At 45.4% G+C, this 15,114-nt stretch overlaps 1 protein-coding gene across 4 annotated transcripts in view; it reads right to left on the reverse strand.

The window, feature by feature from the left end:
• Nucleotides 1-15,114, reverse strand: part of BIN1 (bridging integrator 1) — an 84,410-nt gene that overhangs the window by 32,948 nt on the left and 36,348 nt on the right. For 2 of the 4 annotated variants that reach the window (XM_057364771.1, XM_057364768.1), the window contains exons 2-7: nucleotides 15,026-15,106; nucleotides 10,399-10,453; nucleotides 9,911-10,005; nucleotides 8,465-8,560; nucleotides 4,062-4,169; nucleotides 1,322-1,414 (exon numbers count right to left, since the gene is read on the reverse strand). In XM_057364771.1, coding sequence (XP_057220754.1) covers nucleotides 1,322-1,414; nucleotides 4,062-4,169; nucleotides 8,465-8,560; nucleotides 9,911-10,005; nucleotides 10,399-10,453; nucleotides 15,026-15,106 — 528 coding nt within the window. The remainder of the gene's footprint in view (nucleotides 1-1,321; nucleotides 1,415-4,061; nucleotides 4,170-8,464; nucleotides 8,561-9,910; nucleotides 10,006-10,398; nucleotides 10,454-15,025; nucleotides 15,107-15,114) is intronic. The other 2 variants (XM_057364772.1, XM_057364770.1) reach the window with 1 other exon arrangement.

Consider the following 15,114-nt stretch of genomic DNA (forward strand, 5'->3'; position numbering starts at 1 on the left):
GCTATCACACCAGTCACAACAGACAAGTCCCAAAAGAGCAAAAATGCCYRAGAGCTGATTGATTTAYGTAGTTATTTGTGACTTGAGAAACYTCCCATACCTGTTTTCCAGTCYTTTGGAAATCCCACCAGTCAAACAGACCAGTCAGGGGCCAGCAGAGGCACAGGGAAAGCCCCCGGCACTCTGCCATGTGTTCTCCTCCCTTCCATCAAGAATGAACACCCATTTCCTCCCTTTGCTCTGCACCTTAAGCAGGGCTGCTCACAGCTGCTCTTTCCCCAGGCTTTACTGATGTGGTAATTGAGTATTTCCCTGGTCCACAGTCACCAAGTGAGTGTGAAAAACCCAGGGGCTCAGTGTTTCTAAACTTCTATTCATTCACTGAGGAGGAATGTGAGGACATGGGAGCATTTGAATGAGAACAGATGAGCTCACAGGAACCTGTGATCAGGTAACTGGCGCTCACCCAGTCCGGGTAGGGATTTATTGCTCAATGGAAACATTTTTTTCTCACTGACTGTCTGCTGACAACTCCCTCTCACTCCTTAAGGTGTTCCAACAGAAACWCTGATSGAGATTTCATCAGGAAATCACACTTCACTGCAAGCAGGACTGAAATTTTCATTCCCTGCAGCTCCTCTGAGCTGCTCACATCCCTCAAGATGAACCCAAGTTCTGCCAGGTGACACCACCATGACCTCAGCCTGGAACTGTTCAAATATATCACACAGGTGCAAATTGCCTGATCTGGGCCCACCTCATCTCTGCAGATCGAAATTGTATCAAAAAATGTCTCTTTTAAACCACAGCAGCCAGGACAATGCACATTTGGGAAACTTTTACTTTACAACAGCAGAATGCTGCAACCTAACTCAGCAGCCATAGAAATCGCGATGGGTTTTTTTTTTTTCTGGCTTTATTCAAGGACATGAATACACAAGCCAATTTTCCAGCATTTCCTTTTTTTGGTTTTTTTGAAACAGCAACAATAAAAATTGACTGTTTCTCTTCGAGCAAAATGAAAGCAGTAATTGGAGAAACTGTACTACATCACCCTCTCTTGGAGTTATTCCATAGCCTTTCTTCATCCACATTTCATTTTAGGGGGAGAAAACAACAATGCAGTATGAACACACCTGAGTAGAAATCAATGGGGCAGGAACAGATTCATTCACTGTAACTCCCACTGTGGTTTAGGAGTGTSAAGGACACACCTGAGGGACAGGACTAGAGTGAACGTTGCCTGGAGATTACTGGCATGGTACCATCTAGAGCCCAAAATAGCGCATGCAGGGTTAGAGCCAGGTAGATCAGCAGTCACCTGATTTCGGAGCAGATTAGTTTGTGCAACGAGGTGAGCTTGTAGCTTCCCTTGACACCACTGAGGCGCAGCTTTCTCAAGCAGCGAAACAGGCTGGGGGAGGGAGCATGTTTGAGTGGAGAAAAAAAAAACAAAACAAGAAAAAAACACAAATAAACAGAGAACAAGAGAGACACAAACATATATCTTTTAGGATAAAAAAAATTAAAATCACAACAGAGAGTGTATTTAGAGGCTGGGCCAAACCAGTATCACCAAGGCRAGAGAAAAAAACAAACATCCTGGGACTGATCAGTTATGAATCCTTTGAAGCATGCCAAGTTTAGCAGTAATTAATGCTCCCGTGTGGGCTGGACACTGCAGACCAGCCAGGCAGCTGTAAGAGCAACAGATACAGTTGTTAGTGACCTAGCACACAGACAMCCCTACTCCAAGGCATGGCTGTGAAGTTGGAGCTCCTTAAAGAGAGGTCAGGATTAATTAACCGTCATAATTATTTGCATGCAACAGCTGAAAGTCCAGTGATTTATTTTAATAGCAGGATGTAAGTTTAGTAATAAGTAGCAGGGATCCTGGGTGGGAAAAGAACATCCAGATATTAGAGGAGAAAAAAAGAGACCATACAGTGCCAAAAAGTATTTGCACTGCTGTTTCTGTTACTATACCATGAAACCTTAATCAAGCCAGTTCCCACTTGTATCCTGTGTCAGAAATGTGGTTTCTCTTTCCTAGGTGTCTGTCATCACATTCCAATGTAACTCACACTGGAGCAGCCCTGCTTCAAAGGTCACAGGAGCAAAACTRCAGGCACAGTGGAGGAGCAGAGAGGTGAACTACCCACAGCAGCCGAGTGCATGCTGAGCCCTGCAGAGCTGCGTGACTGCCAAGGGCAGACCACAGGCTGGGCACTGAAAAATGCCCCCTTGGCAAGACCAGACCTACACAACTCCCTGGGACTCTCTGCCCCCATCATTGCAGGATCAGGACAATGCAACATGTCACRGATTATCCTGTGCATGAGCTTATGGCCTCAGAGCAGTAAGATCTGACCCAGTGCACTTTTGACTAATGAGAAGAGTCGCATCAAGTACTAAGAGACCCTTGCACAGGCTAAATCAGGAATAGAGAACCAACTCCTAACTCTCAATATTTCACTCTTTGAGCTGCACATTTTTCMATACCTGTTGTATCATCTCAGGTGAGCATTTGGGGCAACAGCGAGTGCAGCAATGCTAAAGGCAGCCAACCTCTGCTGCAAACACAAGGTACCAACCTGAGCAGATCAACTCCTACAAAAAMCATTTCCGCTGCAGCAAAGATCCCACTGGCATGCACAGATAAAATAACTCGCCCCAGGGAAATTCTGSTCTTACCCCAAACACAATGAATTACTGCCTTGAACTGAAGGCACAACCAGCTGGGCCTCATGCCGTGCATAAAGAATCAAGACTTGCTTTGCCACACAAACGATGCAGTGACACTTGGGCCATCAATCTCTCTCCCCTTTTGTCTGTCAAGGTTAATCACAGTGCATGCAGTGCAGAGTAGATGACTGATGACTTGCAGTTTAGCAATAAAAGTACTGTGGCCACTAAATTCACATCTTTCACCCAGGTTAGAGATGCATCTTAATTTCTTCCATGCAGGAAAAAACAMCAGCATCTCTCACATAGCTCACATTCCTCCCTACCAGAAATAACCTAAGCAAAGGATGACAACTTTTGTCAGCCTGGTTAAAAGACAAAGATCCAGGCTCTTTCTTTCCTGTACTCTGCTTCTACCCTGAAGAGTCACAATTTACCATGGCCTACATTGAAGAGAATTAAAGGTGTCTCCCCTGACCTGGACTATTCTGTTGTGTCAAGAAGTGTCCTGTGAAGGGAAGCACATGGGTTCAAATACACTTAGGGTACAAGAGRAATGCACAGCTCATTTCAGGGGTTGTATTCAATCTATGTGCCTACTTTAGAACAAAGTTAGCACCATTATCTTTCTTCAGCTACATTTGAAAAAAAAGCAAACTTCATTTTTAATTCAAATAAATCTCATTAAAAGTAAAACTCTTMATTTGAGTGTTGGGCAAACGCTCGATCAAGCTACTCACAGACAGGAAAGAAACCTTACAAGAGAAAACTCTTAATTTTTCAGCCATATTTATTATCCAGTAATTGTCACCAAAAAACAATAGAAACATTCATCAAATGTGCACAGAGTGCATTTCCCTTGATGTCACTCACACTCCTAAGGGCCTCTCCTAGGATATCAAAGGAATTCACAAACACAACCAACCTCAAGTTAATGCTCAAAACATTCTTACCACTGCTCTAGGATGGGGAGACGGMGACCCTAGAAACAGGATCTGGAACATTTATCTGGAACATGATTTTGCTTCCCCAAGGGRCACACAGGCTTTTCTGCCAGAGGTTCCTGGTCCTGTGCTTGTGACCAAAGCCATGTCCAAGCATTTGGCCACCAAGACAWGCAGACTGATGATGGTGGGTGTGAACCAACCCAACAGAGACCACTCTGCCTTCCAAGAACACTAAATAAATAAGAAGGAAATACCTAGCAAAACCTCACCAGTTCACAACACTTCAATGATCTTAAAGGTCCTTTCCAATATGCATGAATTCTATGAAAACACAATGAAGAGGTACAGGTGAACTTAAAAGCTGCTCAATAGGCAAATGCAGACTTCCCGAAATGAAAGGATGGCTGCATATCCTCCTGTTTGCTTTACCTTTGCGATTTTGGTTTCATCCTTCTTCTTTGCAGTTTGCAGGGCTTCAAAGTGGTGTCTGGCACTGTCGTAATCCACAAGCTTCCTTCCCCGCTTCGCGATACGAGACTGGGAAAGATGGAGAAAAGAGTTACACCAATCTCCCCCAGCAGCCAAAACTACAAAACCTCCCAGGAAAAAAAATCCCTTCTCTTCACCCGACTTCCAGAGCATCACACAAGGACTCTCCCTGCATCTTCCACACAGGATGCCCAGAGAGGCATCTAYGGCAAGGAGCATTCTAGAGGGAGCTCCTCAGGAGGAGGGTGGATCCATCCAGGGAAAGGGATCCAACRAAGAGGCCCCACCTCTGGGTGACAKGAATGTTTTCAGGACWGTAGCTCCAYTGCTTCCTAARCCYCACAATGTGGCTGCATCCYACAGGCACTGCTTCATCATTGCCAGGGTTTCCTGAGGGCTGCAGCTGCTCTCTAACAACCAGCTCACTAGGCCGTGTGGAAGCTTGATAGATTAAGTTCACCAAAAGAACTTTGCCAGCACAGCAAAAGCACTCATCCACATGCTCAGGACATGCCTAAGAGAGCATTTTGGACCCTGTGACAGGAGCTGCAGAGGGCAGGGACTGCAGCCACAGGCATATGTGTGCTGTGACCAGCATTTAGGCATGGCAAGAGCAAGGGAAAACCTGAAGCACCACAGGCAACACTGAAGCCATAACTGACTGTGTACCAGACTCAGATTTGGGAATGGAATCCTGACAAATCCAYGGTGAGAATCCAGGACAGACAGTCAGGCCTGTGGCCTGATCCTCTGTTACCCTTCTTGAGCTGAGGAGCCTCAGGCTCTCTCTCTGCCAGCAGAGTTGCACTTTATTGAGGCTCTGRCCCACTGGGCTGCCCTGTTTTATGAACCATCCATCCCCTCAGCCTCCCACACTGCATGCAAAACCCCAGGGCTGGAGCACACAACCCCCAGCTCAGAGAGCCTGGACCAGCATCAGCAATCAGCAGTCCAGAGACAAGCTGGAGAAGAGAGTGAAAAGGCATGGCAAGGAGCCAGGAGSATTTCCAGCTAACCACAAAACCCAGGGACACAGAAAGTGCAKAATGAGGAATCAGCACTGGGATTTACTTGCAGAATCCCCTCCTCTCCTGTGCTTGGCAGGGAGCTGTGGTTTCCTCTCCCCAGGCTCCTGCAGATAAGCTGCAAAACCACACTCAGGACTGATCTCTGGGCCAGAGCAGCTGGGGCAGCTCGCACAGCTCCCACTCACACCTCCCAGGCACGTCTGCCATGCACATCTCCCACTCACATCTCCCACACATGACTCCTCCACGCTGGTGCAGTGCCCTGGAGTCAGACAGAGCTGCAGGATCAGCCACAAACACCCCAAAACTCACTGCTGAACGCTCAGCTCACTCCAAGAGAGAAGTCACGAAGAGACTGAGCCACCCCACAGCCAAGGTCACCCAAAGACACCTCCCAAATATCACACTGCCAGCCAGGAGACAAGGCATTGGAGGGGCACAGCAATCTGAGGGGCAAGTAAATGCCCCTTATAGAGGAAACACACCGCCCCATTTGGGATTTAAAAGATGTCATCTTCCCCCAGCTCAGACTGGTAGGGATAGCAGGAGTTTTCCTCACCTCTGACATGGCAAACAGTGACTTCCAGGCTCTCCTGCTACCCCACCAGGGAGTTTGATTCAATGTCACCCATCTCTCAAAGTCACTCTGCCGTGTTTATGCAGCTCCCAAATTTCCAACACCCACCCCCATGTACTGGAGTACATGGAAATGCTGCAAGGTACATCCTGGGGTAACCACCGATCACACCATTGCCTGTGATGGCACTRATGGGATTTAGCCCAGTCCTGGAGGGCTGTAGAGCTCCCAGGACAGCTGCAGGTACCCACCACCACCTGAACTTAACAGCTGAACTCCAACAGAGTTTACTGCTTTGCAGCAAATCCATCTTCATTAGAGCCTCCTYAAAAAAACAAACAAACCCAAAMCAAGGCCAAACCATCACAAGAAACTTTTCCTCACCACACCCTCCTGCACTGATATTTGGTTTTACAGCTAGTAGAGTGCCARTTTCAGTGCAAGACAGGAAATTCCCATTTCTACAACTGTTCTGMATTTGGGCTGTAGTATATGTTCTTTGGGCTCACTGCAGAGACCTGTGTTCTTACTGCATATTCTGCAAAACCAACCCAAAACTCACTCAGAAATATTAAAGTTTATGCAAGAAGAGTCCTACTCCAGGAAGTACAAACACTGACCTGCAAAGAAAGCCTAAAGTACTTTTTGCATTCCCATTTCTCAAGTTAGAGAAGATCTAGAGGCCTTGTTCAGGGGTGAACACCCAACATTGGAAAAATTATTTTCTTTAACACACAAAAATCTCTCWCTAAAGGCATGTTCTGTTTTCGCATTCCTGCTGAGGATCCCTTTTCAAGTCCAAAAAATCCAAGGGAATTTTTCCAGCCCCGCAAGTGAAGATGGATTCAGAACATATTAGAATTTAACAAAAAAATAATGCATGCATGATSTAACTCATCACGCATTTTAATTACTGCACCATTAAAAAACAGGCCTTTACACAGCTAAAATGTGTAAAGATCATCACACATCTTCTCTTCATAAATCAACTATTTGTATCACAGTAATGCCAAAATTCCAGGAAAAGCAGAAAACTATTTTGCGGAAAACAAAAACCAGAAAACTATTACCACAACAACAAAAAACAAYTCAAATATTCTGAAAAATACRTAAGACTGGGGCTTTTTTTGCCTGYCAATCTCAAGAATTCCAATTCCTTATGTGAAGCCAAACTATACTTCTGTACAGTGTAGCAATGTTCAACAACTGCATTTCTAGGAGCTTCTACCACCTGAATACACTTGATATGAGCTCTCTGCTCCAGGAGGATGATGCATCCAGCTGAATCACACATAAAAACATACTGACCATTTTTAAGTTCATACCACTGAAAGCACTTTTTAAAGGAATAGCCAACTCTCGAGAAACACATCCATAGCTTATCATAAGAACCAGCCCAAAGCCACTCATTTTAGGAAGGGAGCTGAGGTGAGTAGTGCTCTCTAAAACACTACTTGAATTGTGCATAAAATTGTTTTTATGCAATACAATAAAATTCCCCTTTTCTAGGGCATCATCTGACCACRGAGAAAGAACATTAGTGAAAAACACCTCAGTGACCCATTCAGAAGTCARCTGCCTCTAGCAAATATTTTAATCTATTCATCTTTGCACACCTATTTGTTCCCATACTTTTCAGACCTGTGGGTAAAATTCAGGCTGCTGAGGTCAACCATGGTGATGCCAACAGAGTGAAACCATCAGTGTCAGTAAATGGTGTAGCAAGAATCTTCATTTGCAGACATAATGACAGCTTCAGGTCAAAGGTTGTAACTTTTCCTTCTAATATAAACAAACATGATTGTTGAATTCAGAGAGAAAAGGSCAGGATTTTCAGGTATGTGTGATGGTTTTCATTTCAGAGACTGCACTGCTGACTGAGGCCCGTGGCATCACACCCCGGAGAGATCAACCCGACAGCCTTCAGTGGGTGGAAAGCCTCAGCCCTTCCCCACTTCAGACCTCCAGGGGCTGAAGAGACTGGAAAAATGAAGCAAAAACAAAAGAGCCCCAGGAGACAAGGACATTGCTGTTCAGGGCTCATTTCACAAACCAGTGACCTGCCCCCACTGGATAGAGCACAATCCTCCTGAAGCAATAAATATTGACAAACGTTTTAAGAGACATGTGGTGGRGAAAGGGTTGTTTTCACTGGAAAGTAGCCAAGCTGATACTTCCCATATGGTGATATCATTACTAGAACTCCCATATGGTGAAGACATTTCCTGCTTAACCTCGAAATGAATGGAAAGGAGACAACTGTGGGGGAAGGGAAGGTCACAGGACATTCAAACCCGGGTCTTGGGTACAATCTCTCCCAAGAAGACACMCATCCAGCATTCCCCTTCCCTGAAAAAAGCTGGGCAGGACTTCAAGGGGTCACAGAAATCTGCCTTCCACACCAGCCTCACTTGCAAAGTACATTGGCCATTAACTGAGACATTCTGAGCTATTGCTGACACTGCACTCTGATGCAATAAGGAATTTCATGGATCCTCCTGTTTSACACTTAYTATTTTCTCTTCAGCATCTTTCCCYCRGATTCTCCACTCTTATTTTAAGCCCCAAAAATGTAACAAAACATTTTCACMTAACCCAGAGCTGCAGAGATCTTGGCTGCTCTCAAAGAAGACCTTGAAGCAACACCGCAAACACATCCTCCTAAAGAAGACGGGGATGTAAGAAATTGATCTTCAGGGCTTTTATCTCTAGATAAAAMGATTTAAAGAGAACCTTACCTTAATATCTGGAAATTGGCCAAGGTATGTATCCATGGTCAGAAGTGCTTGATCCACCAACTTCTGATGAAAATCTGTCCATAGGAGATCGTTGTTCTGGAAAACAAAAGTAATGAGCTAACTTTTAAGAACACAGGGCTCCACATTTCTGTTTTTCTCTGTGAGTGTTGTAGGTGAAAATTCCCACTCTCTCCTGTTTTTCCACTTGAAAAAAGAGTTTTGGTTAAAGCATTAGGAAAAAATCCCACTCTATGCTTTTTATTTGGCAGGAATAACTCTTCTCTCTCACCTGTCTTTTCACAAGCAAAATGRAAACAAGGYATTAAAGGTGGAGGTGGAGAGCTGSAAATATTSCTGCAGACCCAAAGGGTATCTGCAGTAAGTTCTCAGGATTCATGCTCCCTTTGACCTCTCTGGCTCCAGTCTTCTGAAGGGTCAGTCTCTCAGGAGGCACAAGAGTGGCTCAGGAAGAAACAAGGACAAGAGACTGTGAAGCCAAACCAGCTGAAATACAACTTCATTATTTACTGCAACAGCACTTCCTAATGCAAAGTTTCCATGWTAATAAAAAAATTGATCTGGAAACATTCAGGTTTTGTTTGACTTATCTGCTTTGAAGTCCTTATTTCCTGGGCAAGATRCAGATGTTATTTCAGGTGAGACTGTCTGCAGGGGAAAGAAGGGGAAGGAAAGAATCCTCCTCCTGCTCTCCTGCCTGCTCCTCCACCACTTCTCCAATGCCAGACAGCTGCAGATAAGCCAAATCCTGCAGCTTCGTGGCAAATGAGTCCACAGAGCCGAACTGCCACAGCTGCTGCTCAGCAGAACAGCTGAACAAGAGAGCAGAGGGTGCTGCTCCAGCTGGACCCACCACAGGCACAAGCCAAGGGGGATCCAAATGACAGCCTGTGCCCCAAACCCCACAGAAAACACCTGGGCAAGTTGGACAGGCACCACCTCACCATGAGAACAGCAGCAGTTTGGGGTGACACATGGCTCRGCCAAACAAGGGGACAACTGAAATAAGGCAGCTGGGGGCACTGCCAGGAGGGGCTGTTGCAGCTGCACTGCTGGCTGCTCTGGCTGTGCTTTAGCCATAGCTTTATCTTCCCCTTTCTCTTACACAGAATATAAGCAGTACACACAGTCAACCCTACTGACTCTCTTTTGGCATCCTGGGCCCCCATTTAGCCACTATGGGGGAACAAATTGCTTCTCAGCATAAGTGTATGGTTCTGTGTAACACACAGGCATCTGGTAACAGTGTCCTACAAAAATACAGGCCACATCCTTTCAGCCTTCCTTTCTTCACAAGACTGAGCTTGCCTCCAATTCTTCTGCAAAGTCATATGCCTGAAGAAATGTGGTGCACAGACACAGCTTCCAAAGCTCATCTCTGCTGACAGAGCGAGTCTGGAYATCCCCACATCCTGGACAAAGTCTTACCTCTGCTATTTTATTTGTGTCATCTCTCCCAGGCCAATCTGGCTCATAAACTTCCTGCAAACACTCTGTCAGCTTCTTGGAGGCCTCGTGCATAGCTAGGAAAGAAGAGGGAACTGTTCAGACAAAGAAGAAAATAACGTGTTGCACACAKTTTAACCCTTATCCCGAGGAATGGAGGCACAGGAATGGAATGTAACCAGAGGGAGAAAGGAGCTGAGGRTGCAAATGCATCAAACCCTTTGTGTTTGTCCTCCCCAAGCAGACCCTGTGAAGGTCCATCTGCCAAGACAGCACCACGTGTTTGGAATCAAAGCACGATCCCATTCCATCCCAAATGGTCCAGAAGGATTCTGAAGGATTCCTCCCCAGACAAAGCTGACCTGTCCTGCAGCTCACCCCTGSGTTAACAGCAGGCAGGGGATGGCTGCAGAAAGCTCCCAGTGCAGGGCAGCACTAGAGGGAACAATCCTGTGCTCAGCAGACCTTACCTTTGACAGAAGCCAAGTAAGTTCGGAGGTCCTTCTGCAGCCTCGTGCCTTCGGACTGTGAACGYAAGGAGACCATCAATTACTCTCTCAGCTACAGAGAGCATAAGAAGCACTCAAGCACTTCTAATTCAAGAAAACTGGTCTTGCAGATGGGGCTACACATCAGTTGTATGAYTACATGAAACCTCAAGCTATCACATTTTTTGCATTTTTTTTTTGCTCTATGTTCTAGGAACTTCTAGGACTTTTGCAGCAAATGTAGTCGCAATTCCTCTCCTCTCATACTCTCTCTGGGTCAGTTCCCAATGCTTCCCCAGACTAGGAGACTTTCTGTTTGTAAAACTGGCCAGCTCTTTCCAATCCCTCATTTCCTTTGCTGATGGCAGTAGGAAAAGAACAAATGTRAACTCATCCAGAACTTTCGAGGCATGGAAAACAAATTGGGCCATGCTGTTGGAAGCAGATGGAATTCTCACAAAGCTCTGCTATCACTGCCACTTCAACAGCTGGGCAGATTTAGCCTCTGCTTAGAGAGCACAGCTGCACTGGGAGCACAAAGGACCACAGCATGAGCTCAGTTGAGACAAGAGGTGCCKGAGTGCTGGGGAGGGCTGATGGGAAACATCTGCTTTTGAGGTCAGTGGCTYTGAGGCAGCTGCTGGAGATGTCCTGCGAGCTCCCTGCCTCTGGAGCTGTCTTCAGCTGTCCAAATCCATTACACTGGGGGGCCCCTCAGTGGGGCACAAACTGGGAAGGAGCAGGAATGACAGCAGGCTGTGAGGTGCAGTGATCACTTTTCTATATTCTTGTTTTGCAAAAGATGTTACACAAAGTCCCACCAATGGATACATTATCATCCTGCAGCTGTATCATTTTTAGGAATGACTACATCTGAACTCACATCAYCGAGGTTGTCAAAAGCAGGGAAGGTCCTCTGCAGAACTTGCCCATTACACCCAGGGCACTGCAATGTCTGGAGCAGTAACATTCAAAATTGCAGCGTTTAAAATCAGAAACTGCTGGAAGACCTCTCTCTTTCCAAAGACCTAAGGAACCACCTATTACTTATATATCTCTGTGAAAGAAAAACATCAAAGTTGTTGGATATCTATTTGTGCTTTCTTGCCTTGAAACCAAGCCCTAGCTAAGCATGTGCTTCTCTGTACAGCTGCTTCTTGGTAGTAGACAGGTTTCCTAAAACCCTTTTTCCCCAATCTTCAAAAGAAATTATTTTGTCCTAACATTAGACTGTAACCCCTTTACATCATGTCTCTGGTTCTGCAGTTCTAGTGGGAAAGATTTTATTATCAGCAGGGATGTTTGACACCTGAGGGGGTAGAAGGTAATGTCCTGTTCCAGATTTAATTAATGTAGGGCTGGAAGAGCAGACTTYGTAATTACAGAGAGGGGAAGCACTGAAACAACAGCTCCAGGTAAGCCCCCACTCAGTAAAACTTTAGAATTATTAAGACATAAAACACAAACAACTGGTGAGAAGCTCCCCCCTGGGGTACCAGGGAGGCTGTTAATCCTGTTTTACCACACAGGGCTGAAATGGAAACTGCTGGGCTTGAAGGGTTCTTGTTTGGGAAGAAAACCTCTCTCTGAGCTCCTGGCTGTAAAAGGAACCTACTCTGCAAGAGGGAAGGTGCATTCCCTGCACTGGGGCTGTGCCAAACAGAGCAGTGCAGGCAGAGGGGGTGCAGATCCCCTCTCCCGTGCTCGGTGTGAAAGGCTGCACACCAGCCCAGAGCTTCCACACCAGTGACAGCTCACCAAGGGTRAACCCAGCTGCTGTGCCAGGCAGAAACACACACAGTGCCAGGTGTGAGGGCTGCCAGCAGCCTGCCACTGTCCCTCCAGTGAACGCTTCAAGGCAGGACAAGGGAAGCCAAACCCTGGCACACCTTGGGCAGGGGCTGAGTTGCACCTTCACAGCAGGACTCACACTCCCACGTCAGCAAGGACAATATTGAGACAGATCCTTGTGCCACTGACTGAATACAAGTGACACTGGGAAAGGGAAGGAGGGGGAAGCCTTCAAATGGACTTTTGGGGATGTTAATAGCCAAAGAATCTCGATGAGGGAGTGATGAGGAGCAGTTCTGCTGCTAGTCAAGCCTTCAAGAGACAAAGGCAAGCCCTGCAGCTGCATGGTTCTGCCCAGTTCTTCTGTCACAAAGCAAATCCATCTGTCCAAGCTAAAAAGTTCCTACCATCCAGGGATCCCAGATGGTGCTCTKACATGAACCTGATGGACAGAGAGGTGGGAAGTGCAATGCTTTCCCTTATGTGCATTGAACCACTGTCTGRCAGAACCACAAACACCTTGGCTGAAATGAGTAAGTGATTTTTAGACCTGCACTCCATTCAGTGACAGCCCACACACAGAAACATGTGTCAAAGTGGTCCAGCACAGTCATCAGAGTCAGAGGAGCCTCTAATCAGGCAGGGAACAAGGCCACTGCCTGCTCACCCCCCCTCTGTTCCATAGGAGAGCAGAGCTGTTCTGTCATCAGCCTGAACCAAAAGATYAGCTTTCCTCCAGACTTCCATTTCCCACTGGAGCAGACTTGTTAATGAAAAATCACAGAAATTTCAAATCTAACTATACTAGACACATCACATAAATAAAAACAACTSTGTGTGTATATGCACATATGGCTGATTTTTTTATTCCCCTGGTCTGCCTGGCATGGCAACTCCTCAGCTCTGGATATCCTAAGAATACAGCTAATTCACACTCATGGTTTGTCCTGTRAAACAGGCATTGTCTGCATTTATTTTAGCAACAAAGGAAAACTGAAGGCCAAAGCAAAACCAGCAAACCCCAAGCAGCAAGTGCAGAGCAGTCTCCAGCTTCTTTGATAAATTAGTTGGAAAATTTAGTTCATGGTCCACTCATGGCTTTGGAAAGTGAAAAGCCATCCCAGACAGTCACATTTAGAAATTTGGATTTGATTTTTTGACATTTCAGGATTTGATTTCAGATGCTAAATGAGTTTAAAAAGGTTATTTCTTAATTGCTTAAAAATTATACCAAAAAAGTCACATCTGGTAATGCCAGGTTATCAGAAAACAGATTAAATGTATTCTGTGTACACGAGAATATCATTGCTGGATATGCTACAGACATGCTGCGTGACCTTCTAGAGCAACAGCTACTACTGCTGCCAAGAGAACGAGCATTAGAGTCCAGGAATCTGCAATCAGCTCTGGTTAGACAAAGGCAGACTGAAGGATTTTCATTACATTCAGCTGTGGCAAATCCCTACTCAGCTGGTTTTGTGACACAAAACCACATCTGCTGAGTCTCAACAGACACGATGCAGCTGCCACTAACAGCTCTAGAAAAAACTCCTAAATGTGTCAGGCCACAAAAGGGGTAACAGATTTCTTCAGCACCACCTGAGCTACACTGTGGCACACATTTCCTGCCATGAGACAGAAGCAGGGCTTCCCCTGAAAACAAGCACCCACAGAGTGCAAAACCCACAGTGCCACTGGTGTTTTCCCATCTGAGTGGCTGAAGGCTCTAGATAAAAAAAAAAATAAATAAATAAATAAAACTAAACACACCCAGTTGAAAAAAAAAAAAAAATAAAAAGACCCAATTTTAATTTTGATATTTTTTTGTCCTCCAAAATAGATAAAAAAAAAAATAAATAAATAAATAAAACTAAACACACCCAGTTGAAGACAGAAACCTACTGCTGTTGAAGAAGAAGGGTGGGGGAAAATTGCTGCACTGTTAAAATATTTCTGTGCACTAAAATCTTGGACATGAGGCAGACACGCAGAAGGATAATGACTCAGGCCTGACACAGGAATTGTGCAAGTGTGGGGAGGAAGTCAGATTTAGGTCCCAGCCATGGAAGGATGTTCCCTTTTTACCATTCGCTTTCTTTGTCTCTTCTGCCCTTCACTGTGCTTAGGAAACTGAAACTGCCTTGTTACATTTTTTAAAAATTTCTGATCTGTTTCCATCCCATCCTTCTTTCAGGGACACAATGTTGCTCTTATATCTATGCTTCCAGCGGAGCAGRAAAAATTACATTACAAAGCAGCTGCTAGCTGAAGACAGTGTTCTGGTTGAACCATTTCTTTTTCTAAACTTGGGTCTAGAACAAGTTTATTTTTACCAATGTCTTCACTCTCATGGTCAGTGACAGAACATGAGGAAATAGTATGAAGCTGAGGCAGGGGARATTTAGTTTGAGTATCAAGCAAAGGTTCTTCAGAGGGTGGTTGGGCATTGGAACAGGCTCCCCAGTGCCTGGGCARTGGTCACAGCACCAAGCCTGAAAGAGTTCAAGAAGCTTTTGGACAATGCTCTCAGCACATCGTGTGACTCTYRGTGTGTCCTGTGCAGGGCCAGGGGYTGGGACTCAATCATCCTGATGGGTCCCTTCCAACTCAGCATATTCTGTGATTCTCTCACTGATTCCATGACAGGGACCCTGGAAGTCACAGTGTCATTTCTTGTAAGTGAACAGTTATGAGTTCTGGGTCACTTCAATAGGCCTGTGTCACTGTTTAATTTAATGGCCTTTAATTGCACATTGCAGCAGATGACTGGAAGCTAATACTGAAACCAGGGTGCAATTACATATCACAATAATCTTACCAGCTGTTTGTTRAAGTTCTGCACACACTGTTCAAACTGCTCATCTTTTGTTTCATCTGCTTTACCGAGCTTCTGAAGGACCTGCAGAG

Source organism: Malurus melanocephalus, unplaced genomic scaffold (genome assembly GCF_030028575.1).
Source record: "Malurus melanocephalus ecotype Western Australia unplaced genomic scaffold, MMel_1.1 scaffold_42, whole genome shotgun sequence".
Classification (NCBI taxonomy): Eukaryota; Metazoa; Chordata; class Aves; order Passeriformes; family Maluridae; genus Malurus; species Malurus melanocephalus.